The sequence below is a fragment of the Ammodytes marinus genome, assembly GCF_949987685.1.
Source record: "Ammodytes marinus genome assembly, chromosome: 25".
Classification (NCBI taxonomy): Eukaryota; Metazoa; Chordata; class Actinopteri; order Uranoscopiformes; family Ammodytidae; genus Ammodytes; species Ammodytes marinus.
The window spans coordinates 2072193-2097192 of record NC_137229.1 but is presented as its reverse complement, the minus strand read 5'-3'; the positions used below and the strand labels follow the sequence as shown (position 1 = coordinate 2097192).

At 42.3% G+C, this 25000-nt stretch overlaps 3 protein-coding genes across 6 annotated transcripts in view; 1 reads left to right on the top strand and 2 right to left on the bottom strand.

The window, feature by feature from the left end:
* The window catches only part of LOC307270246 (methyltransferase-like protein 27), a 10379-nt gene extending 3600 nt beyond the window's left edge, over window positions 1-6779 (top strand). The window contains exons 3-7 of the mRNA XM_080053438.1: window positions 3486-3614; window positions 3761-3896; window positions 4108-4200; window positions 4761-6245; window positions 6391-6779. Of these exons, the coding sequence (XP_079909564.1) occupies window positions 3486-3614; window positions 3761-3896; window positions 4108-4200; window positions 4761-4996 (594 nt within the window). The 3' untranslated portion in view covers window positions 4997-6245; window positions 6391-6779. The remainder of the gene's footprint in view (window positions 1-3485; window positions 3615-3760; window positions 3897-4107; window positions 4201-4760; window positions 6246-6390) is intronic.
* Window positions 6780-8258: 1479 nt separating this feature from the next.
* Window positions 8259-18413, bottom strand: LOC307270225 (methyltransferase-like protein 27). Of its 4 annotated transcripts, XM_080053400.1 has the most exons (6): window positions 13022-14969; window positions 12695-12838; window positions 9930-10058; window positions 9705-9840; window positions 9403-9495; window positions 8259-8842 (listed from the first exon to the last, which is right to left on the bottom strand). In XM_080053400.1, the coding sequence occupies exons 2-6, from the start codon at window positions 12815-12817 to the stop codon at window positions 8607-8609; spliced, it is 717 nt and encodes a 238-aa protein (XP_079909526.1). In that variant the 5' UTR covers window positions 12818-12838; window positions 13022-14969; the 3' UTR covers window positions 8259-8606. The 4 variants fall into 4 exon arrangements, with proteins under 4 accessions (XP_079909526.1, XP_079909524.1, XP_079909525.1 ...); XM_080053398.1 differs by lacking the exons at window positions 9403-9495; window positions 9705-9840; window positions 9930-10058; window positions 12695-12838; window positions 13022-14969 and adding exons at window positions 16101-16193; window positions 16557-16692; window positions 16839-16967; window positions 17745-18413; XM_080053399.1 differs by having other exon boundaries at window positions 12695-14969.
* Window positions 18414-20470: 2057 nt separating this feature from the next.
* The window catches only part of LOC307270226 (methyltransferase-like protein 27), a 5576-nt gene continuing 1046 nt past the window's right edge, over window positions 20471-25000 (bottom strand). The window contains exons 3-6 of the mRNA XM_080053401.1: window positions 22398-22526; window positions 22119-22254; window positions 21538-21630; window positions 20471-21013 (exon numbers count right to left, since the gene is read on the bottom strand). Coding sequence (XP_079909527.1) covers window positions 20772-21013; window positions 21538-21630; window positions 22119-22254; window positions 22398-22526 — 600 coding nt within the window. The 3' untranslated portion in view covers window positions 20471-20771. The remainder of the gene's footprint in view (window positions 21014-21537; window positions 21631-22118; window positions 22255-22397; window positions 22527-25000) is intronic.

Here is a 25000-nt window from a genome sequence, read left to right as displayed (position 1 = left end):
ATGGTTCAGCCCCGTTATCAGTCATTATGACGACAAATAACTGTCTCAAACAAGGCTCCTGCTCCCCTTCCCTCACCTGGAGGGATAGGCTTCTCAAATCACGTTCCTGCGCCACACTGAAATCTGTGACCAATACGGATATGTGACCATAGAGCATGCACGCGTGAACCGAAAATCGGACTGGGTGTACGACCAGATCAAATGCAGTAATAAAAACTATATAAAAACGTATTTCTTTGCACTGATGGTCTCGTTTGCTGTTAAAGGTAATTTATGATTATGAGAGGAAACATGAGGCTGTTTAAAAGATATTTAAAAGTTACTCGTTGCCGCTTTAATAGCCTACTAATTGTCTGTCTGCCTATCTTTCTCTCTACTATCTACAATACATGCTTAAAGGAAGCAGGATTAAACCACTGGATTAAGATGTTCAAATGTATTTTAGAAAACAAAAACATACTTAAATAAAGATGTTCAAATGTTTTTAAAAATTGTTTAAAAATGTGTAAAATAATGAAAAGACCTTTCAAAACACACAGGGATTAAGAACTTTTTTTTGGGGGGGGGGGGGCTCATCTGAAATTTGTTCTAATGAATAATAATAATGGATTGGATTTATGTAGCGCTTTTCAAGGCACTCAAAGACGCTTTACAGGGTTCCAGAGAGGGGGCTCACTCTCTCAACCCCCTGCACTAAAACATAAGCAGTGATCAACTCTGACTGCTGTTATTTACCTTCACACATATATTGTCTAATACAATAAAGCAAAACAGGCAAAAAAAAAAAAAAAAAATCAGTGGGAGGTGACATGCATTCTAATTTTAATTTTAATTTTTTTTATAATGATTTTTATTTTATTTTTAAAAAACAAGCTAGATAAGTGTTTATGTTGTTCATGGTTTGATTTATAAGAGATCTTATTAAAAACATGCCGAAAATGGATCGTTAAAGACCTGCACAAAATAAATGCTTTAACCTGAACCGGTTTGTGTGGTTGACATTATGTTCTTGTGCCTCTTGCATTCCTAGAATGTCTAAACATGTCAGCAACAGTTCCTGTGAAGCCGCCTGAGGCAAATTTGTGATATTGGGCTTTAGAAATACAAACTGATTTGATTAACTCTACAGTAGGGGAGAACGGGGTTAGTAGTCACACTTTTTACTCTAGTGAGAATTGCTCATCACCAAAACATCTTTCGATAGTCATTCCTACATTAAATTGAAGCTTAAGGCAGTGCTTCTCAAATGGTGGGGCGCGCCCCCCTGGGGGGGCGCCGTGAGTTGTCAGGGGGGGGGCGCGGGCTGCCTTGATTTCCAACTGACCAAAAGTTTTTTTTTTTTTTTTTAAGTGCTAGCAAGCGCTATGTGTGCTTGTGTATGGTCATATCCGCGCGAAAGGCCGCTATTTGCAGTAAATAAATGTCCACATGTGTCTCCAAGTGTCTCTGTAGGCTATTTAAAAAGAAATCAAGCAAGTAGACTAATAATAACGTTAATGAATTATTGGTTATCGCATCACAGATGGCCTATTGGCCTATAATAATAAAAAAACACCACCTTAACTATGTTTAGGCCTACAGTTTAAATTTTTTTTTAATGAAATTCAAACCTCAGTCAATCATTTGCTCTTGTTTCTCTGTCCTGAGATTCACACAGACTGAGCAGTCTTGTTTAAATGTTACAAATTGAGATTGAATAAACTGAACTTTGAATTTTTTTGCTGCAGAAGTTATCTCAGCTCATTTTTGTTATCTAATTTGATAATAAGGTGATTGTATGCAGAATGCTCGTGCCAGAAACTCATACAGTGGTTTTGTACAGATAAATAAAGAAATATTAGCAGGTTCTCAATAGTATTTCAATTTAGGGGGGGCGCGAAAAAATTTCTGTCCCCTAGGGGGGGCATGACAGAAAATAATTGAGAAGCACTGGCTTAAGGTGTTGGCTTGAAATGTGTACCCCTCTCAGTTTCCAACTTATTGTAATAAAGAAGAAATTAATCATCAAAGATACCCTGACACATTGTGACAACCAACCCCATCAAGGGGTCGGTTGTCACAATGTTATCTTAATGGGAATAATCTTTAAAAGAAGCCAAGAAAGCGGAACTAACTTTGAAAGTTTAATTGCATTGTCAAGTTGACAAATAGGCCTACATAACTTTATGCATCTTAACACAAGATGAGCAAGGAATAAACAAACAGGAAATCCATATTAAGACCAACCTACTGTATGTAACAACATAAAGAACAAAACAAATAATAGGTCTAACAATAATAGCCTACTCAACCACGATTCACACATTCACTATCTGAGTTACAGTGACGGCAAATGTAGGGTCTGCTCACTCCAACTCAGTGCTTCTCAAATGGTGGGGCGCGCCCCATGGGGGGGGGCGCCGTGAGTTGTCGGGGGGGGGGGGCACGGGCTGCCTTGATTTCCAACTGACCAAAACATTTTTTCTCTTTCTCTTCAGTTTTTTCTTCCCCAGTGGAGTGCACTGGGGCTGGTCCAGTTTGGGATGCACTGGGTCGCTTTGATTTTGTTGCCCTTTTTTCTTTTGCAAAAAAATAAAACAATGGTGGTGTTTGACTTCCGGTCCTGGACTGATAATATTATCAGGGCACGACCTGACACAACTTGAGAAAATAATCACTTAGTATAGCGAATGGGTCAGTCTCGAGTAATAAAGATTGACCAAGGGGAAGAGGAGCTGTACATCTTACATCTGTATCCCTTGCTTACTTCATTCCAGCAACTCCTGAGGTTTATGTTCTCACTTAACACTGCTGAAACTACATGAATACTGTCTTTAAAACAGGTGGTAGGAAGGCCTAGAGGAAAGGTGGCCGACCATTAACCATAAGGTCTCTGGTTCCTTCCAGTAACCATGAGGTCTCTGGTTCCTCCTCCCAGTAACCATGAGGTCTCTGGTTCCTCCTCCCAGTAACCATGAGGTCTCTGGTTCCTCCTCCCAGTAACCATGAGGTCTCTGGTTCCTTCCAGTAACCATGAGGTCTCTGGTTCCTCCCAGTAACCATGAGGTCTCTGGTTCCTCCTCCCAGTAACCATGAGGTCTCTGGTTCCTCCTCCCAGTAACCATGAGGTCTCTGGCTCCTCCTTCCAGTAACCATGAGGTCTCTGGTTCCTCCTCCCAGTAACCATGAGGTCTCTGGTTCCTCCTTCCAGTAACCATGAGGTCTCTGGTTCCTCCTCCCAGTAACCATGAGGTCTCTGGTTGGATCCCCGGCACCGGACAGGAGGGAGTTAGTTGTAAAACTAGTAGTGGCTGGTATTGCGTCTACGGTGCCCACCATCTCTACCATTGTGTCCTTGAGCAAGACACTTAACCCCAAACTGCTCCAGGGGCGCTGTACTATGGCTGACCCTGTGTAAGGACCCCCTCCGGAGTGTGGGAACTTGAGAGGGGAGATGAGAAAAGACAAACTTCATTGGACTAATAAAGGAACTTAACTTAATACAGGATCACACCTTGATGAAGTACAGAGCTCCACAGCTGGCCGCAGACTTCCTCTCTGAACACTTCTCTGGGAACCCTGAAGAAGCTCTGGTTCTGGACGTGGCCTGTGGGTCTGGATGGGTCGCTAAAGAGGTGAGACTGTTAGCTGTTAGCTTTGTTAACAGCTTGTTTTCAAACTTCAACAGAAAGATGTTTGTTGGTCAACAAGGGTCAGGGTTAGGTCAAGTTGTGACTTCCAGGTGTAAAAGTCCATGTTTTTCTTCTTCTTGTGTTTGTAGATGGCTGAACTGGGCTTCAAGAACTTTGAGGGAGTGGACGGCAGTCAAGGTATGCTGGATCTAGCTGCAAAGACCGGCCTCTACAAGGACCTCAGACTGGCCTTACTGGGACCAGAACCACTGCCTGCACAGCCCGGTACACTGCTCTCTCACTTCATACTCTCTCTGATTCAATAAGAGGCTAAAAGATCAACCTCTGTGAATGTAGATGTTGTAATGATCATGGGCTGAAGTAGGAACCCTAAGGAATAGGGTTGTGCCCATCGGCAGTGGAATGGTCTTTTGTTGATTGCGAAAGTGAAATCTATTCCGGAAACTGAACCTGACTTTTCTTTCTCTGTTTCCAGGTGTGTTTGATGTTGTGATCCTAGTCGGGGCTCTGATGATTGGCTCTGCACCTGTCAGTGTTGTCAGGGAGCTCTGCAACGCCGCCAAACCAGGTAACCAGCTAACAACCTTACAGTCTGGTGCAGGGGATCGCTTGGGGACATTCTGAGTCCCTTCTTGGTGGTTTTGTGTTAACCTGGAAAGATCGGCCAGCATTCACATTCGATGCTCTCACACATATCAATCTGGCACTACTACAATCTCCGTAGGGAAGAGCCGTTCAAAAAATGGCCGGGCCAATCAGTACCCACTTTCAGACCTAACGTGTGTCCCTTAGTGGAAGGCAGTCCCTGATTGGTTCATGTAGTCGTCAATCTAACCTCACCGGACGGAAACAACCGCATTAAGTAGCCGTTAGTGATGCTGTAGTGAAGAGGCAGCATTACAGTATGGTTTAGGGGCTTTACTGGGGACGCTTTGAGTCCCTGTGTGATGGCTTTGTGTCTGTGTCTCGTAGTTTAGTCTTGTCTTGTCAGTGTAAATCAATCAGCCAACCAATAGATGACGAAACAATCCCACAATGTCCACAAACACAGAATGCACTGTGGATATCAAGTGTTAGTGACTGACTTCATAACTTCTTGTAACTGATCACCCTGTGTGTTTTACGCAGGCGGTTTCATTTGCATGATGAGAGCCTACCACAGAGGGGAACTAAACGCCAAATACACGGAGGATCTGAAGAGAGAGCTTCAGCTGATGGAGGAGGAGGGTCTGTGGACTCCAGTGGGAACCAAACAGGTCGACAGATACATGGACTATCCACATCTGGACACTAAGGGAGCAGAAGACCAAGAAGAGCTGGTCCTCAGTGGGACTGTCTATCTGTACAAGAAATCTATCCTGTAGAATCAATTCTTAATCATAATGTTATCAACTAATTTAGTTTTAAAGGTTATTTTTGGGCATTTTCAAGCTTTATTAGATTTTACAGAGTTGAAATGGGGAGACAGAGAGAGGGGGGGTGACAGTAGAGGTCCAGGGGTCGGATTTGAACCCGCGACCACTGCAACGAAGGCCAAAGCCCCAAATTAACTCATTCATAACTGATGGTGGGTCTTACACAATGCAATGCAAAACATGTTTGTGTATCATCTCTTAACATTAAAGTTTTCTTTACAAATAGAAAACATTTTGGTTTCCTTTTTCATTGCTGTTGTTTGGCTCAATATAATCAAAGCCTCTGGAGTCCTCCAGGTTAAAATACCCCTGAAGGATTTCTTTCTTCAGTCGGACAGCTTCCAAATCAAATCAAATCAAATCAAATCAAATCAAATCAAATCAAATCAAATCAAATCAAATCAAATCAGTTTTATTTGTACAGCCCAATATCACAAATAGACATTTGTCTCAGTGGGCTTTACATTCCATACAGTATGGCACCCTGCCCTTACACCCTTAGCTCGGCTGAGAAAAAAATCCCAGTAAAAAACCCTTTTCCGGGATTTAAAAAATTGAGAAATCTCAGGGAGAGTCGACAAAGTAAGGGATCCCTCTCCCAGGACTGACATACTGCAATAGATGTCCCTGGCCACTTGTGCCCCCCAAGGTGTTCGAGGGGTTCCCGCCCCTTGAGGGACCTAAGACCTTGAGACCACAGCTCCCTGCTGCAGCTTCAGCAATGGAAGCTTTTGAACATCTCCCACTCGGGTTCAATGCCCCCCAACCTCCACAGGGAACCAGACAAGCCTTCATAGAGGGAGCGCTGTTTCCCCGCAGGTCAGAATTTACAAATAAGCCTTGGTATTGAATATTCCTGAATATTTCCTAACACAAACGACTCGTATATACAGATAACAGCCATAGCTTTAAGGAAGGCCACATTTATGTGTTAAAAGCATGTTTTTCTTAAATGTGTATGTCACTGGTGTACAGGGTGTAGAGCAGCCCTGAGGGGCTCATGATGTTAAAGAATGATAGACTTTGACAATTGAAAATCATTGAGCACATAGCTGAACTTACCCAAAAAACTCACTATTCCTGTCTCTATCTGAACAGGTTCAACAAGCCAATCAGCGTCCACCTCCTCACCTGTGATCCTTTATACACCCGCTCTCACCCTCACAGCTTCTCTTGACCCGGACACATCCACACACAGGTAAAACCTCACTCTCTCTTCAACACAAACTTCAAATTTTGAAATTTAGATTTGATCAATTATCATTATTTATATATTTTCATACATACAGAGAGCAACTGTCATGAAAGGTAAAAGACGTTTTGTCTTCCCCGTGCCTCTGCAGGTTAGAAGTGGAGCCTTCATCATGTCTGACTGCAGTAGAACCGTGGAGGATGTGAAGTCCATGCTTGAGAACTTTTCAGCCTTCGTTTCTCAGCAGGACACAGTGAAGCTCTACGACCACTGGGCACAGACTTACAAACAGGTCAGCGCACAGAAACTCCTTCTCTTTCAGGGCTGATGGCTGAGAATGCAAGAAAACACCACAACATACAGTAAATGCAAGTTAAGTGGATTGTTTTGTTTCTTTTTGAAGATTGAACAATCCATTTAATCTAATCCATTGTGAGGTTGTATGAGGCACTTATGAATAGTTGGTCGGTTTTTCGCCACACATAGGATTGCTAACCTCTAAAAAAAATGAGTTAACTTGTAGACTAAATTAAGTTTTTTTTCCACTGATTTTGTTTCCCGCCAGACAGCCATTTGTTTTTTGCACTTTTGAGGCGTAGATCGGCCATGTGTTACTTTTACTTAAAAGTTCAACCTTGGGGTATGTTTTACCAGAAATTTTAAAAACCTATTTAAATCGAACTTCCTCAAATTATTGGATCAGGCGAAGCAAATATTATCGAAGTGGTCTCCTCTGGCTTTCTCTCTTATAGGTAGAATAAATTCAATTAAAATGACATTACTGCCAAAGTTCCTATATCTATTCCAATGTCTCCCCATCTTTCTCCCCAAATCCTTTTTTCAGGCCCTTGACTCTTTAATGATAAATTATATTTGGACTGGTAAACACCCTCGGTTACGGAAATCTTTTCTTCAAAGACCCAAACAAACAGGTGGAATGGCCCTCCCTAATTTCCAATACTATTACTGGGCTGCTAATATCCGTTCTTTAGTGTATTGGGTGCATTTTCACCTTGACGACTCAGCCCCAGTCTGGGTAACAATGGAGTCCAGCGCTATTAGCCCATTGTCTCTATCTGCCCTCTTAAGCGCCGCACTTCCACTCTCTTCGGCTATTCCCAACAGTAGTCCCGTGATTAAGCATTCCCTTCGAATCTGGACCCAATTTAGGAAGAATTTTGGAATGCAGAATTTTTCACTTTTCAGCCCAATTGCAGCTAATCATTTGTTTACTCCCTCGACGGTTGATGGTGCATTCAAGATCTGGCATAAAAAAGGCTTAAAATGCATCTGTGATTTATTTATTAATGATCTATTTGCTAGTTTTTCTCAATTGACAAAATATTTTGGTATCGAAAAGACAAATTTTTTCCGATTTCTGCAAATAAGGCATTTTACGCAGAAGTTAATTCCCCAATTCCCTTATAAACCGCCAGCCAATCATGTCGATTTGTTTCTTTCTGTAAACCCCACATTAAAAGGCTCAATTTCTGTGTTTTTCAACCTTATTTCGAAGTTGCACAGCCCCTCATTAGCAGCTATAAGAACCCAGTGGGAGCAGGACCTAGGTTCTGCCTTCACAGATCACATGTGGGATTCAGTCCTGGATCGGATACACTCTACCTCCATGTGCGCCCGACATGCTCTTGTGCAATTTAAAGTAGTACATCATATCCACATATCTAAAACTAAATTAGCTCGTATGTTCCCTGATGTAGACCCGACCTGTGATAGCTGTAAGAACGCACCGGCATCACTCTTTCACATGTATTGGTTGTGTCCCACCTTGACTGAGTTCTGGACATCAGTTTTTCAAACAATTTCTGAAGTACTTCAGCATCAAATTGAGCCGAACCCTTTTACTGCAATTTTTGGCATTGCTCCAAATTCGGGCTTGCCTAAAGTGAAGATGAAGGTACTGGCCTTCACCTCATTACTTGCTCGTTGGGCTATCTTACTCAAGTGGAAAGATCCTGCTCCTCCCTCCCACTCACATTGGATCAGAGACATTATGTCATGTATGAATCTAGAGAAAATACGTTATACTACCCAGGGATCGGAGAATAAATTTGACAAAATATGGCGCCCCTTCTTAAACTATTTTAAGAAGCCAACTACAATAATAGAAGAGTAGCTACCTCCCCTCCCCTCTTTTATTTAATTACATTTTATTTATTTATTTAACATTAACGCAGCTTTGATTATATTGAGCCAAACAACAGCAATGAAAAAGGAACCAAAATGTTTTCTATTTGTAAAGAAAACTTTAATGTTTAGAGATGATACACAAACATGTTTTGCATTGCATTGTGTAAGACCCACCATCAGTTATGAATGGGTTGATTACATTATGATTAAGAATTGATTCTACACAATAGATTTCTTGTACAGATAGACAGTCCCGTCAACGAATAGGTCCTGGGGGTCTTCTGCTCCCTTAGTGTCCAGAAGTGGAAACTCAATGTATCTGTCGACCTGTTTGGTTCCCACTGGAGTCCACAGACCCTCCTCCTCCATCAGCTGAAGCTCTCTCTTCAGATCCTCCGTGTATTTGGCGTTTAGTTCCCCTCTGTGGTTGGCTCTCATCATGCAAATGAAACCGCCTGCGTAAAACACACAGGGTGATCAGATACAAGAAGTTATGAAGTCAGTCACTAACACTTGATATCCACAGTGCATTCTGTGTTTGTGGACATTGTGGGATTGTTTCGTCATCTATTGGTTGGCTGATTGATTTACACTGACAAGACAAGACTAAACTACGAGACACAGACACAAAGCCATCACACAGGGACTCAAAGCGTCCCCAGTAAAGCCCCTAAACCATACTGTAATGCTGCCTGTTCACTACAGCATCACTAACGGCTACTTAATGCGGTGGTTTCCGTCCGGTGAGGTTAGATTGACGACTACATGAACCAATCAGGGACTGCCTTCCACTAAGGGACACACGTTAGGTCTGAAAGTGGGTACTGATTGGCCCGGCCATTTTTTGAACAGCTCTTCCCTACGGAGATTGTAGTAGTGCCAGATTGATATGTGTGAGAGCATCGAATGTGAAGGCTGGCCGATCTTTCCAGGTTAACACAAAACCCTAAAGAAGGGACTCAGAAAGTCCCCAAGCGATCCCCTGCACCAGACTGTAAGGTTGTTAGCTGGTTACCTGGTTTGGCGGCGTTGCAGAGCTCCCTGACAACACTGACAGGTGCAGAGCCGGCGTACAGAGCTCCGACTAGGATCACCACATCAAACACACCTGGAAACAGAGAAAGAAAAGTCAGGTTCAGTTTCCGGAATAGATTTCACTTTCGCAATCAACAAAAGACCATTCCACTGCCGATGGGCACAACCCTATTCCTTAGGGTTCCTACTTCAGCCCATGATCATCACCACATCTACATTCACAGAGGTTGATCTTTTAGCCTCTTATTGAATCAGAGAGTATGAAGTGTGAGAGCAGTGTACCGGGCTGTGCAGGCAGTGGTTCTGGTCCCAGTAAGGCCAGTCTGAGGTCCTTGTAGAGGCCGGTCTTTGCAGCTAGATCCAGCATACCTTGACTGCCGTCCACTCCCTCAAAGTTCTTGAAGCCCAGTTCAGCCATCTACAAACACAAGAAGAAGAAAAACATGGACTTTTACATCTTTCTGTTGAAGTTTGAAAACAAGCTGTTAACAAAGCTAACAGTCTCACCTTTTTAGCGACCCATCCAGACCCACAGGCCACGTCCAGAACCAGAGCTTCTTCAGGGTTCCCAGAGAAGTGTTCAGAGAGGAAGTCTGCGGCCAGCTGTGGAGCTCTGTAGTTCATCATAGTGCAATCCTGTATTAAGGTAAATTCCTTTAATAGTCCATTGAAGTTTGTCTTTTCTCATATCCCCTCTCAAGTCACCACACTACAGAGGGGGTCCTCAAACAGGGTCAGCCATAGTACTGCGTCCCTGGAGCAGTTTGGGATTTAGTGTCTTGCTCAAGGACACAATGGTAGAGATGGTGGGCACCGTAGACGCAATAGCAGCCACTACTAGTTTTACAACTAACTCCCTCCTGTCTGGTGCCGTGGATTGAACCAGCAACCTTATGGTTACTGGTCGGTGTCCAAACTTTTATCACTGAGGGCCACATACAGAAAAATCTACGAAGGACCGGGCCACTTTGCAAAAATAACACATTTATCAGGACATGTAGCTGCTCTGATGTTTAGTTTAATAGATTCTTCGTAAATTGTAATCCTTCTTCACAGCAACACTTTCCTTGCAAATTAAACAGACACATTTCCCCTAGCGTTCAAGGGGCCCTAAGCAGAATTTGATTAGGGGGCCTTTCTCCAATGTTAGCGCTTCTCAAATCATTGACTACACAAAGTAAGATGTATTATGTGAAAGAGATAATTGTGTAATGTGTGGAATTGTCCGGAAGAATTAATTAAATAAATAAATAAATAAATAAATAAATAAATAAATAAATAAATAAATAAATAAATAAATAAATAAATAAATAAATAAATAAATAAATAAATAAATAAATAAATAAATAAATAAATAAATAAATAAATAAATACATACATACATACATAAATAAATGCCTTCAGACACCCAGTGTTTTCTGCTATTGCATCCAATGTCAAGCTGGGTGAAAATAGTTGCCAGCCGAGTTCCCGACCCTGCTAGTATAGGGAGGTCCGGGGGTATGCCCCCCCCCCCGGAAATTTTTTAAACTTTTTAAAGTGAAATGCATGAATCTTGTGCACTTTGAGAGGAAAATTAAGAGGCTTAATCTGAATAATTTTGTGTGAAAAAAGTATTTGGAGACACTGTGTCAGATGAATCAGAAGCTATTGAAGAAAGACACATGGATTTTCCATAATAATATTAATATAAAATAAAATATTATGCAGGGTCCTCTGAGATGGGCTTGGTGCTCTTTTTCTTTTATGGGACACATTTCTCTGTAATATAATGAATGCATTTAAATTATTTAAAAATTAAAAGGGCCATATTACCATATATTTTCTAAATCGGCTGCGGGCCAATAAAAAGCGGGCGGCGGGCCGCAGATGGCCCGCGGGCCGTAGTTTGGACACCCCTGCTCTAGGCCACCCTACCGCATTAGGGAGGGACCAGTCATCATACAGGAGGGAAACTTGACAGGACATGGGGAAAAACAAAACAGACATACCAAGATACAACAGGAAACACAGGGAAACCACGTTAGGTTTTTGAGTACATTAATTGATATGCGTGCCAGATCAAAGATTGAGTTTGAAACATGTACTGCAGAGCAGGGCTGTACAGTGCGACAGTTTTGATCGCATTTGCTACTGAAATTGATCACGTGCGATGATGAATACAATGCTGCTCGCACTAGTGCTAGCGTCTAATACACTTCACCAACGGTAATAACCGGAAGGAGGCGGCACGCAGTTAAGTTAGCGCGTGTGCAAACAGAACATTTCCTGTGCGCCTTCACATTAAAAGCCTGTTATTTTGAAGCCGGTAAGAACAGGAAGTTCGCGCTTCACAGCCCTGCAGTGCGCTAGCTGGAAAGGCAACTCATTCAGCTGCAGAGAAAAGTCAACAGTAGTCTATTTAAACAAAGTTTGAAATAACTGATAAGCCACTGAAGAACACCTCCCAACACATTCACAACAACCTATTTAACTTATCCTAAATTGTACCAATATGTATACTTATTTATTTAATAGGCTATATGTTTTAAAGTTTGGTTTTAATTAACAGAAGGACATTTACCAAAAAAATATATTATTATGAATATAATAATTATATGTGTATACAAAAAATATATAGATATACATTTTATGAGGAGAAATAATTCTGAATCAGCAAAAAATTGCAATTGGCAGGTTAGATTATTTTGTCTAAATTGCAATCAGTGCACCCCTATTCATGTTTCTACAATTATTACTGCACACAATTAATATGATATTAATTGAGAATTTCAAATGAGACCAAGATGACAGGCTAAAAGGTAATTAGAGCGAAATGCAAGGGTTAAGGTTATGCAAGTTTTCGATCATACTTTGTGTGCTACCAAATTTATTTTTGTGCTACTGATTTTTTTTGCTTGCTAGCACCAGTGCTACCACCTAAAAAAATAAGCGTACAGCCCTGCTGTAGAGTAAATCAAATCAGTTTGTATTTCTAAAGCCCAATATCACAAACAGCCATTTGCCTCAGGCGGCTTCACAGGAACTGTTGCTGACATGTTTAGACATTCTAGGAATGCAAACAGCACGGACCAAACAGACAGGTATGTCCCGGCGGACCCGTCCCCCTCTTTTGCTTTATTGTATTAGGCAATATATGTGTGAAGGGAAATAAAGGCAGTCAGAGTTGATCACTGCTTATGCTTTAGTGAACAGAATCATATTTTATCATATAAAAACCCTCAACAGTTTAGGTCACCAAACATATCTAGTAAGAGTTTCTGTGCACCGACCTGTTCGTAAGTGTCTGCCCAGGCATCGTAGAGCTTCCTCTTGTCTCGTGGATCTTCTCTATTGATCCATGTAGACTGAAACAGGGTTTTCACATCCTCCATGGTTCTGTTGCAGTCAGACATGTTGAGGGCTCGACTTCTAACCTGCAGAGGCATGAGGTAAGACAGACAGATGACAGATGCTATCTGTATGTATGAAAATATATAAATAATGATATATGATCTAAATTTCCTAATTTTAAGTTTGTCACTGAAAATATGAAAAACGTAGGAAATGGTTGACTAACTATGAATCCTGATAGTGTTGAAGAGAGAGTGAGGTTTTACCTGTGTGTGGATGTGTCCGGGTCAAGAGAAGCTGTGAGGGTGAGAGCAGGTTTATAAATGAGAAAACACACACACATACACACACAACCCTAACCTGCTAGTAGGCCCTTTACTGCCTCATTGTAGCCTCCCCCATCTCCCTGGGGCTACATGGCTATCTGTAGGCCGCCTACAGGTGAGGAGGTGGATGCTGATTGGATGGTTAAACATGTTCAGATAGTTAACCTCACTGTCAGGAATAGTGAGTTTTTCGGGGAAGTCAAGCATTCTGTTACATCATAAGCCCCTCAGGGTTCTGTGCTGAGCCCTTTCCTCTACACCCTGTACACCAATGACTGCACCAGCCCCTCCCACACCACCATACCTCAAATACTCCGACGATACTGCCATCCTCGCCCTTATATAAGACAAGAACTCTGTCCTCTATGAGATTTTTAAAAAGCATTCAAGCTTAACAAAAACATGCTTTTAACTCATGAATGTGGCTTTCCTTAAAGTTATGGCTGTTATCTATATGTAGGGGAGAACAGGGTAATGTGAGACACTTCACATTTGCTCCCCTCTAAGCGAGCTAAAATGATTTATCAGTAAAATGTACACATTTCCCATTAATTCAGGATACTTCCTAGCAATGGACATTATCAGCATTTATTCAGGACGAAGGGCATTGAAAATATGATTGTTTTAAAAAAGAATTGTCTTGTGTCTCACTTTACCCCAGCTAAGGGGTAAACTGAGACAGACCAGAGAAATCAAGGGGGTAAACTGATCCACTTACTTTTTCCACTCTGAAACTATCATAACAACACATGTTGTAACAGTTAGAATCCGGACAGCTATCTTGAAAACCAAATATTCCAAAACTAATGTCGGACTAGTAACAGAATCATGGGGTCTGGTCAATTAAGCAAAACATTTTTCTAAACACTTGAAAGTAACTGATCAAATATAATTAATATTCCATTATTAACATTCAAATGACAGATAGAACCAGTTAGATTAAAACACAGTCTGTACACCAATGACTGCACCAGCCCCTCTCACAACACCATACCTCAAATACTCTGACAGCTGTCCGACTGCAGAAAGAAATCCTTCAGGGGTATTTTAACCTGGAGGACTCCAGAGGTGTAACGGCTGGATCAGGAGGACACAGGCGCGGAGACAGTATCAGTTTTAAGAAGATTTATTTTGGAAGTAACCAGCAGGGGGTTAGGACCGTGATCCGGGGGGAGGCTGGCTGTCATGGGGCTCCAGGGAGAGAGCAACGGGGCAAGTCCAGTGAGCTGAGTGTGAGCAGGCAGGCAGAGGGGTCCGGGAGGAAGTGCTGGCGGGTGAGGGCTGGAGCTGGTGGCTGGAGTCAGGCCGGGAGAGCTGTGGCAGAAAAAACAGGAGTTAGCCAGGAAAAAATGCAAAAAGCGGAGCTGCAAACAGGTTAGCTTAGAGAGAGGACTGACTGTGTAGAAACAGAATCTACAATCTGGCAGTGTCTGGAAGGTAGGGCCGGGTATATGAAGAGCAGTTGATTGAGGATTGATGGCAGCTGTGAATGCTGGTGATTGACTCCAGCACACCTGACTCCAACCCTGCAATTAGACCAGCACACAGACAAGGGTAAAAACAACACAAGGGCTAGAGGCCCAAGCAGGATCGTGACAAGAGGCTTTGATTATATTGAGCCAAACAACAGCAATGAAAAAGGAAACCAAAATGTTTTCTATTTGTAAAGAAAACTTTAATGTTAAGAGATGATACACAAACATGTATTTCATTGCATTGTGTAAGACCCACCATCAGTTATGAATGAGTTAATTTGGGGCTTTGGCCTTCGTTGCAGTGGTCGCGGGTTCAAATCCGACCCCTGGACCTCTACTGTCACCCCCCCCCTCTCTCTGTCTCCCCATTTCAACTCTGTAAAATCTAATAAAGCTTGAAAATGCCCAAAAATAACCTTTAAAACTAAATTAGTTGATAACATTATGATTAAGAATTGATTCTACAGGATAGATTTCTTGTACAGATAGACAGTCCCACTGAGGACCAGCTCCTCTTGGTCTTCTGCTCCCTTAGTGTCCAGATGTGGATAGTCCATGTATCTGTCGACCTGTTTGGTTCCCACTGGAGTCCACAGACCCTCCTCCTCCATCAGCTGAAGCTCTCTCTTCAGATCCTCTGTGTATTTGGCGTTTAGTTCCCCTCTGTGGTTGGCTCTCATCATGCAAATGAAACCGCCTGTGTAAAACATACAAGGTGATCAGTTACAAGAAGTTAAGAATTCAGCCCTATCCGGGGCGCTCCGGCGGCGTAGTGGATAGAGTGTGTACCATATTGGCTCCGGCCTTCGTTGCAGTGGTCGCGGGTTCGAGTCCGACCCATGGACCTTTACTGCAGGTCATCCCCCCTCTCTCTCTGTCTCCCCATTTCAACTCTGTACTCTCTAATAAAGCTTGAAAATGCCAAAAAATTATCTTGAAAAAAATATGCCAAAAAAAAAATGGGCTGAGACTAGTTGAAACACAAAATTACGAGAGAATATGCGAATTGGCGGCATTTGCCTCTCGCAATCACACTGAATTGGTAATTACGACACGTTTGCGAATGTTGCACGACCCTCTGCCGAAATTTGTATCATAATTCACCGGGAGCTTGCATACATGTGTCCGGCTGTTCGTGCGAGCATCTCCAGATGTTCGCCAACCCCCTCGCAAAGTTTTCTCACATTTCTCGCACTTCCTGAGTCATGGAAACCAAATTGCAGGAGACGGACAGGAGACGGACAGGAGACGGACAGGAGACAGCGCAGAGACCCTGAGACAATTTTGCGAGTAGAATTTTTTTAACATTCAAGCGACAGGACTGCGAGGCTCTGCAACTCATGCGAGGACATTGAGACCCTTATGAACATTTGGAGACAATTTACAGACTCCCTCGCGAATGTAGGATGGAGATTGATATGTGTGAGAGAATCGAATGTGAATGCTGGCCGATCTTTCCAGGTTAACACAAAACCACCAAGAAGGGACTCAGAAAGTCCCCAAGCGATCCCCTGCACCAGACTGTAAGGTTGTTAGCTGGTTACCTGGCTTGGCGGCGTTGCAGAGCTCCCTGACAACACTGACAGGTGCAGAGCCAATCATCAGAGCCCCGACTAGGATCACCACATCAAACACACCTGGAGAAGAGAGTCGAAAAAGACCAAAGTTTAGTTTCGAGAATTCCTATTGGCAACTTGTGTGATTGCTGATGGCCGATCCAATCGGCAGAGGATGTAGTCTACTGTCCTTATCACATATCCTGAACACATTAATCATGTTTACAAACAATATCTATTCATTCACCTCCAGATCAGCCCACCTTAAGAGGTCAGGTTAGTTAGGTTTCACTTTCCCAATCAACAAAAGACCACTCCACTGCCGATGGGCACAACCCTATTCCTTAGGAACCCTGATGATTATCACAACATCTACATTCACAGAGGTTGATCTTTTAGCCTCTTATCGAATCAGAGAGAGTATGAAGTGTGAGAGCAGTGTACCGGGCTGTGCAGGCAGTGGTTCTGGTCCCAGTAAGGCCAGTCTGAGGTCCTTGTAGAGGCCGGTCTTTGCAGCTAGATCCAGCATACCTTGACTGCCGTCCACTCCCTCAAAGTGCTTGAAGCCCAGTTCAGCCATCTACAAACACAAGAAGAAGAAAAACATGGACTTTTACACCTGGAAATCACAACTTGACCAAACCCTGACCCTTGTTGACCAACAAACATCTTTCTGTTGAAGTTTGAAAACAAGCTGTTAACAAAGCTAACAGCTAACAGTCTCACCTCTTTAGCGACCCATCCAGACCCACAGGCCACGTCCAGAACCAGAGCTTCTTCAGGGTTCACAGAGAAGTGTTCAGAGAGGAAGTCTACGGCCAGCTGTGGCGATCTGTAGTTCATCATGATGTGATCCTAAGAAAGTATGGAAATATGTTTATTATTATTTGAATAAGGCCCCACTAAACATAGCCCCCCCCCCCCCCACACACACCTCTTTAACATTGTATCACCCAAAGGTCAAGTTAAGCTAGCCTCTTAGGCTAACTCTGGCTCACTAACAGCTTACAGTTTTATTAGTGTGCAATGTCCAATAAATAAATAAAAATACAAATAAAAACCAAATAAATTTAATAAATCTATAGCCATTAGAAAACTGATATATTTTCTTTGATGCAAGTTCATCAATTTATGGCTTGAATCCTGAGCTGTGACACATTCAGCAGACATTCCTAGCCAGCTCTGCCAGTGTCCTAACCGTTGGGAGCATGTGCCATTTGCATGCAGAAAAAGAAAAAGAAAGTTAGGTTTTTGAGTACATTAATTGATATGCGTGCCAGATCAAAGATTGAGTTTGAAACATGTACTGTAGAGTAAATCATATCAGTTTGTATTTCTAAAGCCCAATATCACAAACAGCCATTTGCCTCAGGCGGCTTCACAGGAACTGTTGCTGACATGTTTAGACATTCTAGGAATGCAAACAGCACGGACCAAACAGACAGGTATGTCCCGGCGGACCCGTCCCCCTCTTTTGCTTTATTGTATTAGGCAATATATGTGTGAAGGGAAATAAAGGCAGTCAGAGTTGATCACTGCTTATGCTTTAGTGAACAGAATCATATTTTATCATATAAAAACCCTCAACAGTTTAGGTCACCAAATATATCTGGTAAGTTTCTGTGCACCGACCTGTTCGTAAGTGTCTGCCCAGGCATCGTAGAGCTTAATCTTGTCTCGTGGATCTTCTCTATTGATCCATGTAGACTGAAACAGGGTTTTCACATCCTCCATGGTTCTGTTGCAGTCAGACATGTTGAGGGCTCGACTTCTAACCTGCAGAGGCATGAGGTAAGACAGACAGATGACAGATGCTATGTGTATGTATGAAAATATATAAATAATTATATATGATCTAAATTTCCTAATTTTAAGTTTGTCGCTGAAAATATGACAAAAAGTAGAAAATGGTTGACCAACTATAAATGTAAAAAGGCGTCCTCTAACCTGGATGAGTGAATGAAAACAACAATAAAATAAATGAGATTGAATTGTTGAATGACACAATGTGATAACACATTCACACTATCTAATCATAGCTGTCAAATGTAATGAAAACATAAAGTATAAAATGAATATAAAACTCAATTAAAGTACAAGTACCTTTAAACTCCACTTAAAGGGTAACTGCACCCCCTGTTTGAGCTACTGCACGATTTTGAAAAATGCTTTCAGACCATGGATTCTGAATTCCGTTTGAGAACCATTGTTTTTAAACATTCCGACATCAGCCGGCCGACTTTCGGGAGGGAGGGGGCGCGCGGTGTCTGTGAAGGAGGGGGCTAGCTGCTAGTAGCTGTCACTCTGAAGATCTGAATGACATGACTTCATTGAAATATCGAGTGACACAAAGTCTAACGGCACTATCGCTACACAGTGAGCTCATATGCCACACAGATGGGTCGTCTGAGGTGGAGGACTTTCTTATTCTAAATTGTTGGCGGGTGTTTCTATCGTAGTGTTAGGAGACCGAGTAGCGCAAGTGAACGAGCGGCAGTCTGTGTGTGTCTGTGTGTGAGCGAGGAGAGCGAGCGAGCGAGCGGTAGCGTGTGTCAATCAAGTGAAGTAATGAACAAGTCCGGGTCCGTGTGTGTGTGTGTGTGTGTGTGTGTGTGTGTGTTATACAGTGTGAGATAATGCAGACACACTGCCGATAGAAGTGAAGTGTGTTAACCCCCAAAATAACATCCTTGGAGGGACTGTATAACAGTAGTAGCTCATGGATCAGCCATGGACCTATGAAGAGCGTGGCCGACTTTGCGGCGACGTGATGACGTACTACTGTACCAAAAGTACAGTAGTACGTCATTTTTCGAACCCGATGGAAAAAAGTTTTTTTCAAATCTTAGTAAAGTTCTAAAATGATTTACAATACAAAACATTTCTTAAATTGCCGATATTTAACATATTGCAATTTTTTTCAATGTTAACACCAGCACATATGTGTTCCTTAACAACATAGTGATTTAATTCAGCTTCTATCTCAAAAAACAAGTAAAAGGGTGCAGTTACACTTTAAGTGCCCTACATGAGTTAATGTACTTCCCACCACTGACATACAGAACATACAGCCTGATAGTGTTGAAGAGAGAGAGAGGTTTTACCTGTGTGTGGATGTGTCCGGCTCAAGAGAAGCTGTGAGGGTGAGAGCAGGTTTATAAAGGATCACACAGGTGAGGAGGTGGATGCTGATAGGCTTGTTAGACCTGTTCAGATAGTTAAAGGTGCTCGTCCCAACCCCATCAAGGGGTCGGTTGTCACACTTTATGAGGTTGTTTGTCACAATAGTATCTTAATGGGAATAATCTTAAAAAGAAGGCAAGAAAGCAGAACTAAATTTGAAAGTTTAATTGCATTGTCAAGTTGACAAATGGGCCTACATAACTTACTGTAGCCATGGTAAATGGTAAATGGACTTGTATAGCGCTATATCTCCGTTTATCACAGACTCAAAGCGCTTTACATTGTTTTTGTACACATTCACCCAGTCACACACACATTCATACACCGATAGCAGCAGCTACCACGCAGGGTAGGCTTAGAACTAGGGTGCTAAGCTAACTAAGCTAACTATCGGGAGCAATTCGGGGTTCAGTGTCTTGCCCAGGGACACTTCGACATGTGGCGGGGAGACGGGGGATCGAACCTCCGACCCCTGCCATGGCAGCTGGTCTAGTTTGGGATGCACTGGGTTGTTTTGATTTTGTTGCCCTTTTTTCTTTTGCATGCTAGCTGCCTTTTCCTGCTCTATTCTTTCCTTCTCTGGGGTGTCAGTGAGGATACAGCTTGACAATTTCTTTCGTTATTGGGTTCCTTTTCTGGCTGCAGCCTTTGGATAACATTTGACAACCAACCCCCCAAAGAATGTGACGACCAACCCCAACTTGAATTTATTGCTAGCATCAAGGCCAACAACCATCTGACAACTAATTAGCTTGCTAACCACAATCTAAACTGTAGCTTACCTTTCACACTTGTTTAGGGTAACAAGTGTTTTGTTATAAACCCATTGTGTAGAAGAAAAATACTGAGGAGCTAAATATTTTCAATTTGACATGAAAAACACAAACAGTCCTCTCACTTCAAATTCAGCAGTCTAACTCCAAGGAAGACTATGTAGGTGACCTCTGATCCCAATTCTGGATATTTACATACAAAAATTTCACAGACAGCGCCTTCTGGTTCCGACATATAACGATTGTGACAACCAACCCGTGTGACATATAACCCCGTTCTCCCCTACCCATGACCAAAAAACATTAATGCAGCTTTAATTATATTGAGCCAAACAACAGCAATGAAAAAGGAACCAAAATGTTTTCTATTTGTAAAGAAAACTTTAATGTTTAGAGATGATAACCAAACATGTTTTGCATTGCATTGTGTAAGACCCACCATCAGTTATGAATGAGTTGATAACATAATGAATACGAATTGATTGTACAGGATGGATTTCTTGTACAGATAGACAGTCCCACTGATGACCAGCTCCTCTTGGGGGCCCATGACTCTGTCTGTCTGTCTGTCTGTCTGTCTGTCTGTCTGTCTGTCTGTCTGTCTGTCTGTCTCCGTCCGACCGACCGTCCGTCCGTCTGTCTATCTATCCTTAAAAAAAAAACGCCCCCAAAAACACTTAATTTTTATTTTATTTTTGTATTTCTACTGTTTGGATTTCTTGAACAGATAAGCCGTCCCACTGATGAAAAGCTCTGGCTTGGGGCCCTCCTTTAGCCCCTTAGTGTCCACATGTGGGTCCTCCATGTATCTGTCTGTGCGTTTGGTTCCCACTGGAGTCCACAGCCCCTCCTGCTCCATCAGGCGAAGCTCTCTGTCCAGCTCCGCCTTGTAATCTTCAGCTGGTCTTCCTGAATGATCGCCTCTCGACATGCAGATGAAACCGCCTGCACAGAACACACAGAGTTACTGGGTTATCTGAGTGTGTGTGTGTGTGTGTGTCTGTCTGTCTGGCTGTCTGTGTGTCTATCTATCTATCTATCTATCTATCTATCTATCTATCTATCTATCTATCTGTCTGTCTGTCTGTCTGTCTGTCTGTCTGTCTGTCTGTCTGTCTGTCTGTCTGTCTGTCTGTCCGTCCGTCCGTCCGTCCGTCCGTCCGTCCGTCCGTCCGTCCGTCCGTCCGTCCGTCCGTCCGTCCGTCCGTCCGTCCGTCCGTCCGTCCGTCCATCTATCTATCTATCTATCTATCTATCTATCTATCTATCTATCTATCTATCTATCTATCTATCTATCTATCTATCTATCTATCTACAGTACATTAGTTGTTTGTGAACATCCTCTGGTCTGAAACAGTTGATGAGTTGGTGAACACACACACACACACACACACACATACACACACACACACACACACACACACACACACACACACACACACACACACACACACACACACACACGTTACCTGGTTTGGCGGCGTTGCAGAGCTCCCTGACTACACTGACGGGGGCGAAACCCGCATCCAGACCCCCGACTATGATCACCACATCAAACACACCTGGAGACGAGAGGAGAAGGCTTGTTTTACTAGTTAAGATCCAATCCACATACTATCTACCATTTACTCTGGTAGAAAAAATATTTAGGATGTCCCGATTCTTGTGGTCAGATTTAATATGGTTAGAAATGCCCAGATGCTATTTGTGCGATTCTGACCCACAATCCAGTGCGCACAGGAAGTGACGTCACATCGACGGAGCCTCCGTATGAAAACAAACAGGGATGAGACGGATATAAAACCAAGAGGCAAGATCAAGGAGCCATGGTAGGATGAAATAAATAAGTAAAAGTACGTCCCAATTGTATGCCTATTGCATGCTAACTAGATACTTTTTTATGGCCAGATGTAGTATGCAGAATAGAGAAAAAAGAAAGAGTATGCGATTTGAAACGCAGGGTTTTGTTAGCAAAATCAGTGAATATCTTCTCATGATCTTTCAGCCTCTTATTGAATCAGAGAGAGTATGAAGTGTGAGAGCAGTGTACCGGGCTGTGCAGGCAGTGGTTCTGGTCCCAGTAAGGCCAGTCTGAGGTCCTTGTAGAGGCCGGTCTTTGCAGCTAGATCCAGCATACCTTGACTGCCGTCCACTCCCTCAAAGTTCTTGAAGCCCAGTTCAGCCATCTACAAACACAAGAAGAAGAAAAACATGGACTTTTACACCTGGAAGTCACAACTTGACCAAACCCTGACCCTTGTTGACCAACAAACATCTTTCTGTTGAAGTTTGAAAACAGACTTTCCAAGTTAACAGCTAACAGTCTCACCTCGTTAGCGACCCATCCAGACCCACAGGCCACGTCCAGAACCAGAGCTTCTTCAGGGTTCCCAGAGAAGTGTTCAGAGAGGAAGTCTACGGCCAGCTGTGGAGCTCTGTAGTTCATCATAGTGCAATCCTGTATTAAGTTAAGTTCCTTTATTAGTCCATTGAAGTTTGTCTTTTCTCATCTCCCCTCTCAAGTCACCACACTACAGAGGGGGTCCTCAAACAGGGTCAGCCATAGTACTGCGTCCCTGGAGCAGTTTGGGGTTTAGTGTCATGCTCAAGGACACAATGGTAGAGATGGTGGGCACCGTAGACGCAATAGCAGCCACTACTAGTTTTACAACTAACTCCCTCCTGTCTGGTGCCGTGGATTGAACCAGCAACCTTATGGTTACTGGTCGGTCACCTGTCCTCTAGGCCAGGGGTGTCCAAACTTTTATCACTGAGGGCCACATACAGAAAAATCTACGAAGGACCGGGCCACTTTGCAAAAATAACACATTTATCAGGACATGTAGCTGCTCTGATGTTTAGTTTAATAGATTCTTCGTAAATTGTAATCCTTCTTCACAGCAACACTTTCCTTGCAAATTAAACAGACACATTTCCCCTAGCGTTCAAGGGGCCCTAAGCAGAATTTGATTAGGGGCCCTTTCTCCAATGTTAGCGCTTCTCAAATCATTGACTACACAAAGTAAGATGTATTATGTGAAAGAGATAATTGTGTATTGTGTGGAATTGTCCGGAAGAATTAAATAAATAAATAAATAAATAAATAAATAAATAAATAAATAAATAAATAAATAAATAAATAAATAAATAAATAAATAAATAAATAAATAAATAAATAAATAAATAAATAAATAAATAAATAAATAAATAAATAGATAGATAGATAGATAGATAAATAAATAAATAAATAAATGCCTTCAGACACCCAGTGTTTTCTGCTATTGCATCCAATGTCAAGCTGGGTGAAAATAGTTGCCAGCCGAGTTCCCGACCCTGCTAGTATAGGGGGGTCCGGGGGTATGCCCCCCCCCCTGCTAGGGAGGTCCGGGGGTATGCCCCCCCCCCGGAAATTTTTTAAACTTTTTAAAGTGAAATGCATGAATCTTGTGCACTTTGAGAGGAAAATTAAGAGGCTTAATCTGAATAATTTTGTGTGAAAAAAGTATTTGGAGACATTGTGTCAGATGAATCAGAAGCTATTGAAGAAAGACACATGGATTTTCCATCATAATATTAATATAAAATAAAATATTATGCAGGGTCCTCTGAGATGGGCTTGGTGCTCTTTTTCTTTTATGGGACACATTTCTCTGTAATATAATGAATGCATTTAAATTATTTAAAAATTAAAAGGGCCATATTACCATATATTTTCTAAATCGGCTGCAGGCCAATAAAAAGCGGGCGGCGGGCCGCAGATGGCCCGCGGGCCGTAGTTTGGACACCCCTGCTCTAGGCCATCCTACCGCATTAGGGAGGGACCAGTCATCATACAGGAGGGAAACTTGACAGGACATGGGGAAAAACAAAACAGACATACCAAGATACAACAGGAAACACAGGGAAACCACGTTAGGTTTTTGAGTACATTAATTGATATGCGTGCCAGATCAAAGATTGAGTTTGAAACATGTTCTATAGAGTTAATCAAATCAGTTTGTATTTCTAAAGCCCAATATCACAAACAGCCATTTGCCTCAGGCGGCTTCACAGGAACTGTTGCTGACATGTTTAGACATTCTAGGAATGCAAACAGCACGGACCAAACAGACAGGTATGTCCCGGCGGACCCGTCCCCCTCTTTTGCTTTATTGTATTAGGCAATATATGTGTGAAGGGAAATGAAGGCAGTCAGAGTTGATCACTGCTTATGCTTTAGTGAACAGAATCATATTTTATCATATAAAAACCCTCAACAGTTTAGGTCAATGGTGTCAAACATACGGCCCGCGGGCCGGATCCGGCCCGCGAGATGATTTAATCTGGCCCGCGACTTGTAGAGCACACATTTATGAGCATTTCAAAAAAAAAAGTAAGTCTCTAGCCCATTCCTGTGAGGAGATATGAATTTTTAAAGAAATAACCAAAATGCTCACTCCAGCCGCTAGGGGGCAGCCAAAATTTAAAAAAGCACATTTTAGCAACGTGGGAAATGGTAAATGGCAATCTTGCTTCACCGCTATTAATGTTTCCTCCAGTGCTTTATGGCAAAGTAAAAACCAAAAAAAAAAATATATATATATTTTTAGTGCTGAACAATTAATGTACTAGCAAGCGCGATGTGTCCGCGGCTCTGCACGCGCGAAACGAGCAGGAGCATGCTAGTGTAGGCCTACAAGATTTATTTCCTAATTTTCCATGCTGCTTTATTTTTATGTTTTAAATTTGGAAAAACGAATTCCAAAACAACCAATAACCTCTGTATTTAAAAATAAATCAAAACAGTAGAAGTTGCACTTTTATTTAATTTAATTTTGTACTGTCTGCATGTTTGTACAAAATGTGTCCCTGTACATATAGTAAACAAAATTGGACAACTGTAACGTCAGTGCCTGTTGTATTTGTGTATTCAAATAAACAGTTGTTTATTTC

What these genes read in the sequence shown, in the direction of transcription:
- LOC307270225 (XM_080053398.1), bottom strand. Translation starts at nt 17,900, where the DNA reads ATGCCTCTGCAGGTTAGAAGTCGAGCCCTCAACATGTCTGACTGCAAC. An exon ending in GGGCAGACACTTACGAACAG is followed by an intron (nt 16,968 to 17,744) that starts GTCGGTGCACAG and finishes ATACTTTCTTAG; the next exon opens with GATCACATCATGATGAACTA. An exon ending in CTGCAACGCCGCCAAGCCAG is followed by an intron (nt 8,843 to 16,100) that starts GTAACCAGCTAA and finishes TGTTTTACGCAG; the next exon opens with GCGGTTTCATTTGCATGATG.